This window comes from Malus sylvestris, chromosome 14 (assembly GCF_916048215.2).
Source record: "Malus sylvestris chromosome 14, drMalSylv7.2, whole genome shotgun sequence".
Taxonomy (NCBI): domain Eukaryota; kingdom Viridiplantae; phylum Streptophyta; class Magnoliopsida; order Rosales; family Rosaceae; genus Malus; species Malus sylvestris.
Window position 1 is genome coordinate 3,586,351 of NC_062273.1, and position 16,229 is coordinate 3,602,579.

A 16,229-nucleotide genomic window follows, 5' to 3' on the forward strand; every position below is an offset into this window, starting at 1 on the left:
ACTAATCTTGGTTCATTGGTTTTATGTCACCCTCAATTGAATTAGATCTTCAACCCCATCTCAGCTGCTGAGTTTAAACTCAATGTAGCCAACTAGCTATCAAATTACTTCAACTTAACCTTGTCTGTTGAAGGAGGTTTGATCAAACAAAAATGATTTCTGCACACTTTCTTTTTTTCTTTTGCCTGCTCCGGTTACTCTTCTTCTTTTTAACCTTTTCAGTCTAAAGACCTGAAAGAAACATGCGTGTAAAGGAGAAGAAACAGGACGTTCGGTAATCACTTCCCCTTGATATGATCAAATCATATATTATCCTAAAGTGAAGCAACGTGACGTTGTGTGAATATATTTTATTTCTTCCTGGATTTCTAATTATTCCCAAGTCAGCACTAAATTGTTTGGTGAGATTACCATCCTGAATCAAAAATTGGTTTCCAAGAAGCTCCCTTCTCATTAATTTTAAGCTGGCACAAATGATATATAATTCTAGTCTCCAACCTACACAAGATAGCAGTTGCGAGCCTTGGCGCAATGGAAGGGTTGCTCCCTTGTGACCGAAAGGTCACGGGTTCAAGTTGTGGAAACAGTCTCTTTGCAAAGTAAGGATAAGGCTGTGTACTATAAACATTACTCCCGACCCTTGCAAGGCGGGAACCTTATTGGCTTGGGGTCTCCCTAGTACCAAACCCTAAACCCTATTGGTTAACTTCAGCCTTTACAACCAAATAAAACGCCGGAACATTCAGATTTCCGGTTACAAAAATGTTGTTACTTTCAATCTGCAACTTGGGTATGTTCTAGTTCTGTACATAAAAGTCTTCACAAGACTCGGAACAATGCAAACATTTTCATGAAACTCAGACGTGGAATTTAAAGTAAAAGATTAAGAGCAAAAGGAACCAGTTCTTGTTCATAATTGCGCTCTATCTACAGCATTAGCGCGTAAAATCTTAAAAGCGGAATATATCATAGCTTACACGGGAGATCTCTACCGAAATCTCCAACTCAAAATCAACATCACAAAATATATGTTGACATTTAATCCCCCAGCAGATATCATAACACAACATACTATCTACACCTAACAGAGGATGGAAAAACAACCTCTAGAAAGGAAAATGAAGCGAAACATGAAAGTGACAAAGTACCTCCTTTACCGACCATCAGCGGAAGTAAAAGACTCTGCAAAGCCAGTTGGCCTTGCCGGTATACTCCCCTTGCTGTCTTCCAGGTCCAGATAACCGGAGTCCTTTCCTTCTGCGTCCTGCCAACCCTTCACCATCTGGTTAAGCGGCTGGCTATAATCAATCCCAGAATACTCCTCATTCTCATCATCGACAGGTTTCCATTTTTCAACAAGCGGGGACAATACATTCACGGCATGGCTCATATCCGGTCTTTGGCTGGGTTCCCTTGCAGTGCAGTGCCCAGCGAGTTCTGCAATTATAGCGATGGTCTCAAATGTTTCTTCTTTTCTATCAAGAGTTGGGTCAATAGCAGCCATGAGTTTCTCCTTATTCGATTTTATGTGCCAGAACCATGCAGCCAAGTATTGGCTTTCTTCAGGTCTATCCTCATCTAGTGCCATCATTCCAGTTAATAGCTCCATCAACACAACCCCGAAACTGAAGACATCTACTTTCGTTGTGATTTTTCCCGTCACTGAATCAATCAGCAAGTGAGGTGGAGTTAGCAGGATTGATCACAAGCATCAAAGGAAGACAACAGAAATTAAACAAGTATATACTGCAGAATAAAGAAGTTAAACCTTTAAATCCTAGCAAATGGTGTCATAGTTTGATAATAATTCACAAACTCTAATATTCGGTCCCAAGATACATATATTTCGGAAGATACATTAAATTCAATTCATATATGTTCGCGATAGCGTATTTGTGCAGCGGGTAATGCTGCTAAACTCATGTTGTGTCAGCTATACTATTTGAATGTGGAGAAATATACAAATCATATGTACATGAAACATCAATCATCAGTAATATAAGTTGGAAACGTCTCAGAAAGCTTACCAGCATACTCTGGTGCTAAGTAACCAAAAGTCCCGGCAAGCCTGGTCACAACGGATTTTTCACCATCAGGAGCCAGTTTCACCAATCCAAAATCCGAAACTTTTGCTTTAAAATCATCACCAAGTAAGATATTTGATGATTTAAGATCTCTGTGTATGAAGCTTTTGTGAGCTAGATTGTGAAGATAATCCATCCCCCTAGCAACATCCAAGGCAATGTTTAGCCTCCTCTTCCAAGAGAGCGGCTCTAATTCGAAGGTCTTCCAATGGAAAAGATGCCTGCTCAGAGCACCTTGAGGCATATATTCATAGACGAGCATTCTCTCATTTCCTTCAACAGAATAACCCAAAAGTGATACCAAATGACGGTGTCTGACCTTTGACAGAACTGCAATTTCGGACTGGAATTCATCCAACGCTTTGTTGCTAATCACACCAGCCTCCATTCTTTTCACTGCTATTTTTGTCCCGTCATCCAATTCTCCCTTATAAACCACCCCAAAGCCACCACGGCCTAACTCATTTTCTGGGGCGAAATTCTTTGTCACATTTCGAAGAACTTGAACTGATATGATGAGATTCCCAGCTTCAATGACATGAGACTCAGCTCTACCACTACTGTTTCTGCTTGCAGAGCTCCCTGTAACTGTAGAAGCACTTCCATGGGTATTATCGGCAACAACAACCTTAACCATATTATCTGGATCAGATGGATCTCTCGGGTGAATTACAAGTGAACTTGAATTCTGAATTGCATCTCTTCTCTTCTTACAGCAGTACATAGATAAAGGAAGTACAAGCAAAACAGCAATAGCAGCAACACTTGCAATCGGAGCTACAATAAAAACAATGCTAGACCTTTTCGATCCTTTTTGTTGGTTTGGTTCAGAAGTACCATTGACACGAGAACCTGAGCCTGTCGATGAGGAAGGGCTACCCTTTGGTGCTGTCGATGAAGAAGGGCTACCCTTTGGTGTAGCACCCGGCGCAGATGGATTACCATTAAACAAACGATTCCCATCAACGGAAACTTTGACGGTGCTACTGAATTTTGGCAATGGAGGGGAAATATTGTTCCCACTAAGATCCAACTCAGTCAAGGATTTCAAGCTAGTCCAATTGTCAGGAACAAAACCTTGCAAATTGTTATTCTGAAGCCTAATTTGAACAAGAGATTCTAAGTTGGCAACCGAAGGACTCAAGGTACCATTCAGATTATACTTGGGCAGATTTATAACAGACACCTTCCCATTGTTCCCACAACTCACTCCCAACCACGACCCGCACGGATCATTACCAGACCACTTAGAAACAAGCGTTGAAGGGTAATTCAACCCGTCAAGGAACTCGATGAGCGCCATAACCTCCGCGGCGCAAGGAACCCCAGGAGTGGATTGACAAAACGCATTCGTATCAAAACTCGCATTGCGAGCTTTGAATTTCGGGATTGGACCCATCAAATGATTATTGTTCAAGATCAATCTATCAAGTGCCAAATTAGCCAAACCATCAGGAACTAAACCAACAAATTGGTTTTGATTAAGATTGAGATCTTTCAAAGAAGTTAAATTACCAATGCTGTCCGGAATCACGCCGGAAAACTGGTTCCCGTGAAGCCACACGCTGTTGAGCTGCACCATTGTGGTCAGAACATCAATCGGACCACTCAATCCGTCGCCGGTGGGGTTGTTCAGCCAAAGAATCTGCAAATTAAGGCCCGTTAAGCTCGGCGGGATGCCGCCGGACAGTCCGTTGCCCGACAGTTGCAAAACCGTTAAGGACGACATGTTCCCGAGAAAATCGGGCAACGGACCGATCAAATTACAACTCATGCAACTAAGGTTCTGCAACTGCGCCGAGTTCCCCAGCTGAGGAGGGAAATTCCAGCCTGTCGTGCCATTCAAATTGTTGCCGTCCAACGCCAGAACCTCAAGAGAATCGAGGCCTTCGAAGAAGTCGACAGGAATCGAAGTGAAGTTGTTGAAATCCAAGTAAGCAAACCGGAGCTTCGACAGCCCTTTGAGGGAAGGGATGGGCCCACTGAACTGGTTCCTCTGGAGGCCAATGTTTGAGAGCTCAGTGAGCTGGTTCAAGTTCTGGGGCAGAGGACCCTTCAGGCCAAGGTTCTGGACTTGAATCTGGGACACTCTCGAACCGGCGCAGAAGACGTGGGGCCAACTGGCCCCACACGGGTCGTCGCCATTTTCCGGCCACTCCAGGAGCTCTGGGTTTTGTAGGTTTTTTCTCAGCTGGTTGAGGATTGCTAGGTCGTTCGGGTCTGTGGCGCTCAGAGCAAATGAAGCAAGTGAGAGAAGGAGGAGGAGGAGTGAGAGAGGAAGCTTCGCTGCAGCACTATGGTGTTCTTCCATGGCAGATCTGCAGCTTCAGAAGAAGCATTGAAGAAAACCCAGAAAGCTGTGGAGAAGAAGCTTTATGCAAGCATCAATGGCGGTTTTGGTGGACTGCCCTTGTGAAATCTTGGAACCCAATTGACAAAAAAAGCGAAGGAATTCGGATTTAACTTGAAGACCACGACCAACAAAAGATTTGTTCACTCACAGACTCCGAGTAGTTATTAGAAAACATTGATTAAAAATGGAATTAAAAACTATAAAGGTTTAAGCTTTAATTTTACTTTTTTTGCTTTTTCGGACGAAAACGAGACAAGCTTTCAGAGCAAGTTGCAACCACCGAAGGCGGATCTTTATGAGAAATATTCAACTCCCATAGAATCAAATATGAAAGATTGGAAATGTCGGATGCATGTCTTAATTAGGATTAATGTTTCCTTATTGTGTTTGTGCATGTCTCATCCATACTGGACGTTTGACGCATACCACACCGTCCTTTTTCCAACTACCAAAGAGCGTTATTGTCCTTCAAACATATGCTCAATGCTTATAGATAAAGCCGTGTTCGCACACTACTTTTCTCTTCATACACGTTTATGTTTATTTTTACGTTTAAGGTTAAGAAATTTAAGAAATTTAAGATGCTGAAATAAACAAGAGTCGTGTGAAAAGAGAAAAATAGTTTGTAAAAGTTATTTTCACATTTATAATTGATGATTGATGTCATTTAGTATATAAGCTTGCATTTAGCCACTCGTATTACGGTTTAATGTTCTTTTCCAATCGTAAATGTGATATTTTAGTTTCGGTTTTTATTGATGGCAAGTTCACTACCTAATTAAATACGACTAGCTTATGGTCTCAAGTTCGATACCAAGAACTTATATTTAGACCAAAATAACTTGGGTATGACATCTGCCACAACAAAATATTGAACTCGCTGCAAATAAAACCCTAAATTCACATTCATGTCATGAGAACTTGAATCTACTCCAAACTGGTATAAACAAACTACTATTCGACCAAATATTAGCTGGTGGAACTTTGACTAGTTAATTATAAATTGTAATTCTATAGCATGCTATGTTAGACTAAAAATAATATCAGATTGTTTATCATGTAAAACATTTTTCTTTAATTTTGTTTTCTGTTTATGTTTGTGCTGTTGAGCCGACCCAAGTTAATTACTAATAAGATGGGAACGGAACTTATGGTTGGTTGAGGCCGTGAGGGCATAATTATACATATATGAATTAATAATTGATTAATCTATCAAACAAAATATTATAATAAATAGTTTAATTTATGCTTAATTAATTTGGTCTGGAATTTTGTGGTGGCTTTGGACATGAAACCGATCCCATATGCTGATATGCATACATGGCTGCTTCTCATTCCATGACCTGGATTTTGTCTGATATAAACTAGAAAATGGTTATAGATTAGAAGCTAATTCACAGGTTTTGTCTGATACAAGCAACTTTTTTTTTTTTTTTTTTTTTTGATAGACGATATTGTTTTAGTAGTTAGATATTAGATTAGAGAATTAACGAGTTTCGAACTCACGGAGCAGATCATATTTTTATCATTGTAATAAAGATCCAGTTGCAACTTTTAATTTCATTTTTTGTAGGAAATTTTTAGTGGTCAATTTATTTTATATTTATCTGTCATGGCAAATTGTTTTATTTTGTATTGTCATTTCAAATGGATAAGGATAAAGTCATTGCAAAACTTGCGTATTGTGCTCAAAGTTGTAAGAGAAGTATCTGTTGGTTTATTGACGCGTATAGCTATCAGCTTTCAATAATAGGAAGGGTAAAAAAGAAGAGAAGACGATCTATCCATCAATTATTCAGTGACCTCTTGTCTATATCATGGATTTATTTGGTAACATCTGTAAGAAACCTTAACGGTAGTGAGTTTCATCAGGTCACATATGGGCGAAATTTTAGTTGTAACACACATATCTCACTATTTGTATAATGACACGTAGTATATCATCCCGTATTCTGATTACACTGAAAAATCTCTCCACATATGGTGCAATAGTTACGAACAAAATGGTTGTATTTAATGTAGACTTCTAAGCAGTAGTGGAGTCAAAATTTTATGTATGAGGGGCTCTAATTTACATAGGTAATTTGAACTCTACATGAAATATTGGAGTAATTGCATAAAAATTCAAAGACCCTAAATTTAATAGAGAACTAAAAATATTGCACACATCCAAAAACCCAAACATGGGGTAAAGAGTAAGAGTTTTTAAAAATATAAATTAAAGCCAAAGAAAAGTTGATAGAATAAGGAGGGGAAGTGAAGATTGCAATAAGACGGATGCAGAGAAAAATTAAGCCTAGCCTGGAATGGAAAAGAGTTTGAATTGAGAATTTGAATTTCAAGGATTTAAACTAATATGCAACAACGTCTGTTATAGTAGTAAGAAGAAAAAAAGGCAGGAGCATGCAAGAATGGTATGCACCGGATCAAAGTCATATTAGAGGGAAAACAAATGAATTTAATTGTTTGAATTAAGTGGCAGTTAAGCCACTTAAAACTGACTGCAACTGCATCCTTGAGTGGACGAGTATCAACTGATATAAGAACTTGTTGGTCTCTCTTCTCGGGTAGTTACTGTGATCTCCTTTTCGGTAAAGAACCAACCCCATCGTGTGTTCTGGGATCTAATTTGTGTCCAAGAGAAGAGAAGACAAGTTCGATCATGGCTTCAATGTCTTCGACTACAAGTAAGAAGCCTTAACTACAAAACTGTAACCCTAATTATGTTGATGCTGCACTGAATGCAGTAGCATGCAACAGACATTACAAAACTGTCTTCTAGGGTTTTATTATTTCGATCCTTAGTTAGCTAACAACATCATCCTTGCAAATCTCATATTGTAAATTAGTTTTATTGTCGCTAGTATTGTGGTTTAGTATTATTGTTACTGTTTGAGAAGTTTTTGTTTAACTCCATTAATTAAATAGTGGATTTGATATCAAATTGATACTGGCCTATCGTACCGATCAACTTAAATCTTTGCCTCACAAATATTATTGGCTCTAACAAAACTAAAAATTTAGCTATTTGGTGGAAAAACTTGATAAAGATATGCAACTATATTATTTGGCACTTCTAGCCATGTGGAATTATTAGTAGTATTCAATGAGAGTGACCCTTATGAATGCATGTGGGTTGTTCGCGATTTATTTTTATGTTTGTGTGTGTGTGTGTGAGCGCGACAGATAGAGGTGTTGATTTTTTTGTTTTTTGGCCTAATTGGATTAACAGTCTCGTGGTGATAGGATAGTTGGAATATAGCTTTTGTGGTCAAAAAATTAGAATTTAAGCCCATGTGGTAAAGTCGATTAGGATTTATACCCAAAATTAAAAATTCCATCAATTTTATATTAATAATTAGAATGTGAGCCGTACATATTAGGCTAAAACGGAACTCTCCATACACATATTAGGCTAAAGCATACCTCTCTGTTAATTGTTAACATGTGGGGATGGCTCACGTGTTAATAATTAACACAAAGTTGATGAAATTTTCTTTTGAGCATAAATCTTAATAGACTTTACCACAGGGGTTTAAATCCAATATTTTTTTTTTCTATCTTCCAACTACCATATCACCACGGGAACTATTAATCCAATTAAGCCTTTTTATTTTTATATACTTTTGTCCTATTAAATAGTAAATTTAACCATAAATACATAATTTTACATTACAACAAATTATATAACTACGATATAAGTATTAACGGCAAGATTATGTATTGTTATTGGTTAATATTCTTCTAAAATATATATGAAAAAACATTCACTCATCCGTCCGCTAATAAACTAAAGTATTTGGTTTTTCATTTAGAAACATCTGCCCATCCAGGCCACTTAATCGATTTCCGTCTTAATTTTCCAATTTTCCAGTCAAATATTGATAGAAAACTAGATTGTCCAAGCTTTGTATAAAATTATTCTGTTTTTCCCCCTATATTTATTGAAAACTAGCTAGATTGTCCAAGCTTTGTATAAAATTATTCACTCATCAGTCTGCTAATAAGCTAAGATTTGTCTTGACAATGTTGATTGCTCAACCTCTATTCAACTGCCAATTCATAGTCCATAGACGAATGAATCAATGCATGACTCACGAAAAAATCCAAGAACATCACGTGTACACAAGTTTGAAGACTTTCACTTGAAATCACAATAACAAAAAAAAAATATCACGAAATTATAGAATACTTACATTAAAAATCTGAGGTCTGAGATGAACTGTAAAATCATTGACCAAATAAAGTTTAACTTTCGGTGTCCTCCGTTCAAATTCCTCTTTTTTTCAAAATGATTTGAATGAGGTAATGCTAGAGAGATTAAATTTATAGTTAGAATTTTGTAAATTAAATGACATGAAGGTTGATGATTAGATTATTACTTGAACGTTGATAAAATTGCTCATTTTTTTATTAGTGACACATCATTTAGTTTGTAAATTTTGTCTACAAATTTAATCTTCTTAACATTATCCATTTGAAAGAGAAATATCTCTTATATTCAAGATTCGAGCAAAATGCAAATAGTTTGCAATTCAATTGATTAAAAGCATTACTTATTGCACTCAAAATCCCGTATTCAATTTCTTTTCCGATAATTTAAATAAATTTTAGTGTATATTCCTCTATTGTTGTCAAAAACAGAGCCGAGCAAGTCAAAAGAAAATAAAAGAAGATTAGTTAAAGAGTCAATAATCCTGGAATTACGGTTAGAGACGTGGCGACGTATTTAACGATAGTTGCGGTGGACGGTGGCAAAGGTACCACGCACGCACATCACTGTTGATCAGATCAGTATAGTATTGACCAGAGAAGAAGAAACACTAAATACAGCTGGGCACGACTTGTCCCCCAGATTTTTTTTTTTTATTCTCCCCTGCCTCCTGAGGATGTATGGCAAGTAGCAATGGTGGCCACGTTCGACTACTTGATTAGCCTTAATGTCGCGTAAATCCCGTGATCTTTTCCAAGCAAATTAATGTTAAAGCTTCTAATTAAATAAATCGGGTTGGCTTAGGCAACAAAGAAACGGGAAAACAGTGAACAAAATGATGGCTTGGCTGTATATCTTCATGCAGTAATATGTATATATGCAGATTTCATGCCTTTTGCCTTTCTTGAAAGAAGTGCGCAAATCATAATTATGATGTTCTCCCACAATTTCAGTTCAAGTAATTCATGTAGTTTTGTAGTAAACATCTATTCAAATTAAGATGTTATAAGTTAATTCTTCTTCTTCTTTTTTTATATTTGTTCTGTGTGTGGATTTTGTCACTTGCTATGTTATTATATTTGTTTATTTTACATGCGATCTTTTACACTAACATCATTGATTGAGTTATAGAGAAAGATAATTTGAACTTGAGTGTTAGAAACTATTGTTCTAGTCAACTTGATTAAGCTCAAATCTGCTTAATTCTACTTGTTTATATTCTCGTTTTGGGATTTTACTTTTACTAGCTAGTAGAGTTTTTATCTTTATAGTCACAAATAATACTACATGCCATACTTATTCACTAAATTTTGATAACCAAACAATTTGTTTCAGTCTATAATTTAATAAATTTATATACATTGTGAAAACTCATTCTTAGGGAGCGTGTGATAACCAGTTCGTATTCAATTTTCACTATTTTGAAAATTGAAATCTTGTTTGTTAACAACTTTCAGTTTTCATACTAAAATAAATGAAAATGAACAATCAGAAAGTGAAAACTGAATGCTAAACTTTGAAAAGTACTCAATGAAGTAATTTCCAGTTTTATGTTTTGGCAATAATTTAATCAAGTTGTATTTTTGCTAAACCTTTGTTTAATTTGTGGTTCAATTTCCTTAAGAATGGGTTCCAGCAAAACAAACACAAGTTTAAATAATTAATCATATTATTAAAAGTGAGAGTCACATCAAATACATCTTGCAATTTTTGTTTTTGGGACAAATACATCATGCAATTTTAGGAGCATGGGCATTGCAAAGAATGAGACACCAAACAAAATGCCAAAGATACTGTGATCTTTAACATTATTAATTACTAGCCTCCATGCACGTGCATGCACATGCTCATGCGCGTGTAGAAGATATTTTTTGAATTACGACGTGTTACGCGTGACTTACATGTTTTAAATGTGTATATATATAAATTGACAAAAGGAAAGTCAAATATTTGAAGTAAATGAATAATCTTAGATCATGCTAGAATAAACTCCTCATAAACCAATTAAAGCAGCTGAATTCACAAAATAAAATCGATCTCTATAGAATTTACATTAAGAATAGAGAAAATAATATTTAATAAACAATTGATTGAATCACATAATTGCTAGCCTATTGTGAGGCTAAGCCCACTCCCTTCCCTTTATTGCCCTTTAGTGTGGATAATATCGTTTGTTAAAAAAAAAAAAACAATCATTTAACAACTAATTTAATCACAGTATTATCTAGTGTGAAAGACTTTTTTTATAACCGGCATTACATGCCTCTTAAGATGTTTTGAACATGTTTAAAATAGAGAAAATAATATTTAGGGTTAATCTCTATTTACTACCCTCATGTTTCGTGGTTTTCAACATTTAGTATATCAAGTTTTTTTCGTCTCAGAGTCATACCTAAAACGTTAATTTTGGGACAGTTTCATACATTCGTTAGTCAAACTGTTAATTCTCCCGTTAAGTAATGACGTGGCGCCCATGTAGACAATGATTGGGCACCACGTGTCATTAAAGAATATTAAAAAAATTAATTAAATAAAAGTTATTAAATAAAAGTTATTAAAAAAAAACCCCAGAAGAAGAAAAAAAAGGGAAAAAAAAAAAACCTAGTCCCACCTCCAACCTAGAAGAAGAAAAACCTAGAAGAACAAGAAGAAGAAGGAAAAAAAAAACACAAACCCAGTTCGTCTTCCCCCCCCCCAACCCAGAAGAAGTAGAAGAAGAAGGAAAAAACAAACAAACCCCAGTTCGTCCTTCCCGCCCCCCCTCCCCCCACAAACCCAAAACCAGTTCCATCCCCAACCAAGAAGAAGAAGAAGAAGGAAAAAAAAAAAAAACCAAATCAAACCAAACCTAGTTCGTCCTTTCCCCCCCCCCCAACCCAGAAGAAGAAGAAGAAGAAGAAGAAGAAGAAGAAGAAGAAGAAGAAGAAGAAGAAGAAGAAGAAGAAGAAGGAAAGAAAAAAAAAGAGAGAGAGATCGGAGATAAAAAACCAAACCCAGTTGAGAATTTCAAATATTTGATCAGGAACAAATAGAACTTCTAGAATTGGGGAAAGAAAAGAGAACCCAGATAACAATTACCTGAGAAGAAGGGGGAACTGAGGTCACGACAGCGGGAGGAAGACTTGGCAGATGGATTGCAGAAGAGGATAGAGGATAGAAGGAAGGGAAAAGGTGTTGCAGAATAGAGAAGGGAGGGAGATGGTGCGGGGGGATGAGGAAAGGAGAGGGTGCGCCGCGAGAGGGGGGTTGGTGTTGTAGAGTAAAGAAATGGGGGAGGTAGAATACAGGAAGCTTTTAGGTTTTTTATTTTTTATTTTTTATTTATAATTAATTAATTTTTAAAATTTTAATTTCCACATGGACCCTTAATGACACGTGGCGCCCAGTTATTGTCCAAATGGGCACCACGTCATCAATTAATTAGAGAGTTAACGATTTGACTAACGGATGTATGAGACTATCCCAAAATTTACACTTTAGGTATGACTCTGGGACGAAAAAAACTTGATACTAAATGTTGAAAACAACGAAACATGAGGCTAGTAAACAGAGATTAACCCTAATATTTAATAACAATTGATTGAATTAGCTAGCCCATTGTGAGACTAAACTCACATCCCTCCCCCTTAGTATAAATAATATCGTTTGTTACAAAAAAAAAATAAAAAATCATTTGACAACTAATTTAATCACATTATTATCTGCGTGTGAATAATTTTTTTTATAACTTGCATTACACGTCCCTTAAGATGTTTTGAATGTGTTTAAAAATAGATAAATTGAATTACATTATTACCAGCCTATTGTGAGTTACTAATTAAAAAAAACAAAAAAACCACAAAATATTTAATTATTAAAAAAATACTATTAAAATGATGAAAATGCCCCTACCTTATTTGATGCATTATTTTGAGATGCCTTTGAAGTTTTTTGTTTTGAGGTATTTTTGTCCTTCCATTTGTTGAAGCTTTGTGACACCAAAACACTATTCACCTTTTCTTATCTCTTTATATATAACTAGCCTTCATGCAAGCGCTCATGCACGTGCAGAAGGTATTTTTTGAATCATGGCGTGCTACGCACGACTTACACGTTTTAAATGTATTTATATGCGTAAATTGACAAAAGGAAAGTCAAATATTTAAAGTAAACGAATAATCTTAGATTATGCTAGAAGAAACCTCTCATAAACCAATTACAGCAGCTGAATTCACATAATAAAATCGGTTTCTATAGAATTTACATTAAGAATAGAGAAAATAATATTTAATAAACAATTGATTGAATCATATTATTACTAGCCCATTGTGAGGCTAAGCCCACCCCCTCCTTCTTAGTGTAGACAATATCGTTTGTTAAAAAAAACAATCATTTGACAACTAATTTAATCACATTATTATCTGCGTGCGACATAACTTTTATATAACTGGTATTACATGCTTCTTAAGATGTTTTGAACGTGTTTAAAAATAGAGAAAATAATACTTAATAAACAACTGATTGAATCACATTATTGCTAACTCATTGTGAGGCTAAGCACACCCTCTCCCCCTTTAGTGTAGATAATATCGTTTGTTAAAAAAAAAAATCAATTGATGACTATTTTAATCACATTATTATCCCAATGCTAAGGACTTTTTTTTATAACTGGCATTACACGCTTCTTAAGATGTTTTGAACGTGTTTAAAAATAGAAAAATTGAATCACATTATTGTTAGCCTATTGTAAGGTACTAATTTAAAAAAAAAAAACAAACAAATAAACAAAATTAATTATTAAAAAAATACTATTAAAATGATGAAAATGCCCTTGCCTTGTTTGATACATTATTTGGGAATGCCCTTGAAGTTTTTTGTATTAGGGGCATATTTTTCCAAATATTTTTGTTGAAGCTTGGTGACGTATTTTTTTTAATAATTAAATTATTTTGTGGTTTGTTTTTGTTTCTTTTTAATTAGTACCTCACAATATGCTAGCAATAATTTAATTCAATTTATCTATTTCTAAACACGTTCAAAACATCTTAAGAGATGTGTAATGCTGGTTGTAAAAAAATCCTTCACACGCTGATAATAATGTGATTAAATTAGTTGTCAAATGATTGGTTCTTTTTTTTTTTTTTTTTGTTGTTGTTGTAACAAACGATATTATCAATACTGTTGATGCACAAAACCGGATGGTCTTGGTACAACGTAAATCCGACCGTGAATTTGCAAGAAATGTAAATGACACAAGATGTATCGTGGTTCACCCCAAGGTTTGGGCTACGTCCACACTAATTGTATTATATTTCTCTGTTGAAGAGGGAGAGAGAGCTTAGAGCTTAGGGGATGTGAGGAGGCTTTGAGAGGGGTGAGAGGGCCAAGAAATTGACCTCCCCTAATTATGAGGGTGAGGGGTCCTTTTATAGAATAAGGACTCCTCACTTATTACATATTTGCCCCTTCCTTTATCCCATAATTACATTTAAGTCCCCTGAGTATTTGTACGAGATCTAAATACGAGGCCCTAAATATGGTATAAACAGTAGTCCCCCAAGTCTTCAGTCAAGAGAGTCTTTTGGCTGGAGACTTGAAATTCAGTCCATGTGTGGGCCGAAGTAATTAGATGTCGTCTAGAACTAATGCTTGATATGAGGCGGTGCCCAATCTGAAATGATGCTCAACTAGAAGTTAAACATGTTGCGAGGCCGCTCTGCTTGTAGCTTATGTTGCCTTGGTTGGCTCGGCTTGTGGCGTTTGAAGGTGAGGGAGTCCCTTTTATAGAATAAGGGCTCGCTCCTCAATACATAAGTGATGGGTTAGAGTTGATGCTCGCAGTGAGACGGTTGCTCAGTAGGCGGCGATGCTCTCTAATGGTGGTGAGGGAGTCCATTTTATAGAATAAGGGTTCGCTCCTCAATACATAAGTGATGGGTTAGAGTTGATGCTCGCAGCGAGGCGGTTGCTCAGTAGGCGGCGATGCTCTCTAATGGTGATGAGAGAGTCCCTTTTATAGAATAAGGGCTTGCTCCTCAATACATAAGTGATGGGTTAGGAGTGATGCTTACGGCGATGCGATTGCTTAGTAGGCGGCGATGCTCTCTAATGGTGGTGAGGGAGTCCATTTTATAGAATAAGGGCTCGTTCCTCAATACATAAATCATGGGTGATCTTTTAATGAAAGTGAGGGAGTCCCTTTTATAGAATAAGGGTTCGCTCCTCAATACATAAATAATGGGCTAAAGTCCCCCAAGTATTTTTCATAAGGCCTAATTGAGGCCCAATATATGGTACATAATGTAGTCCCCCAAGTCTTCGGTCAATAGAGTTTGTTGGCTGGAGACTTCAAATTGAATCCATGTATGGGCCGAAGTGGCGGTTGTTCGGATGCGGTATTTGTATACCCTGCACTGAAGCTTTGTAGGTGAAGATTTTCAAGTGAAGCTTTGAAGCTAGAGCTCTGCAAATGAAGCTTTCGAAGCTGGAGCTTTTGTAAATAAAGCTTTTGAAGCTGATTGACATGAGTGATGCTCATGAATGTTTATGTTGATTGACATGAGTGATACTCATGGATGTTGTCATGAGTGATGCTCATGAATGTTAACATGAGTTATGCTCATGAATGTTGACATGAATGATGGTCACGAATGTTTATGCATGATTGTCATGAGTGATGCTCATGAATGTTTATGTATGAATGACATGAGTACTGCTCATGTATAATTTGGAGTACTAGACGTACTTTTGATCACCTGGTTGGTGGCATGAAGAAGAGTACGGGTTGTACATTTCATCACCTGGTTGTGGCATGAATGGCTAGTTGCCAAATTAGAGTACGGGTTGTACATCTCATCACCTGGTTGGTGGCATGAATGGCTAGTTGCCAGATGATATTAGAGTACAGGTTGTACATTTCATCACCTGGTTGGTAGTAATAGCGGCGGGTTGCCAAATAATTTTTGGAGTACTGGGCGTACTTTTGATCACCTGATTGGTGGTAATAGCGGCGGATTGCCGAATAATTGTGAAGTACTGGGCGTAATTTTGATCGTCTGGTTGGAGCTATTTTGGGCTTATGGGCCTTCCACAACATGCTAGCCCATTTATTTTGGGCTTTGCCCTTTTTTTTTTTTTTTTTTTTTTTTTTTACCTACCCTCTGATGGGGGTTTATACATATTACCCTCTAATGGAGTTTATACAGATATTTCTGAAAGATAAAATAAATTACATCATTCTGGTGGGGTGTTTATTCCTTGCTTTTGCAATGTCTCCATGTTCCTCTCTTCTTCTTTTCTCTTTTCCTTTTCTGCTTTACTTTTGCTTTTGTTTCTGTCTTCTTTTCTCTTTTGTAGATGGCAGACAAGGAATGATAAGTACTTTAATCTTATCTCCCCTTTTGCACGATCCCTTATGATCACAGCCTCCACCACCTCTCTATACTTCCGTTGGTCCAGCCAATAGGGAGGTGCCTGAGTCAGCAATTGCCGAATAGCCATTAGCACAAAATCCAAATGATTCACCATCAATTAAGACATCACCCATATCAAACTGCCAGTAGCCTTTCTGAGTCACGGGAACATATGTATGCTCACCCTT

General features: G+C 36.6%; 1 protein-coding gene across 1 annotated transcript; it reads right to left on the reverse strand.

Annotated features, from left to right (window-relative positions):
• Positions 1–845: 845 nt before the first annotated feature.
• LOC126598870 (receptor protein kinase TMK1-like) lies at positions 846–4,887 on the reverse strand. Its single transcript, XM_050265244.1, has 2 exons — positions 2,028–4,887; positions 846–1,662 (listed from the first exon to the last, which is right to left on the reverse strand). Exons 1-2 carry the CDS (start codon positions 4,393–4,395, stop codon positions 1,154–1,156), a joined length of 2,877 nt encoding a protein of 958 aa, XP_050121201.1. The 5' UTR covers positions 4,396–4,887; the 3' UTR covers positions 846–1,153.
• Positions 4,888–16,229: the final 11,342 nt, after the last annotated feature.

What these genes read in the sequence shown, in the direction of transcription:
- LOC126598870 (XM_050265244.1), bottom strand. Translation starts at nt 4,395, where the DNA reads ATGGAAGAACACCATAGTGCTGCAGCGAAGCTTCCTCTCTCACTCCTC. An exon ending in CTTAGCACCAGAGTATGCTG is followed by an intron (nt 1,663 to 2,027) that starts GTAAGCTTTCTG and finishes TGATTGATTCAG; the next exon opens with TGACGGGAAAAATCACAACG.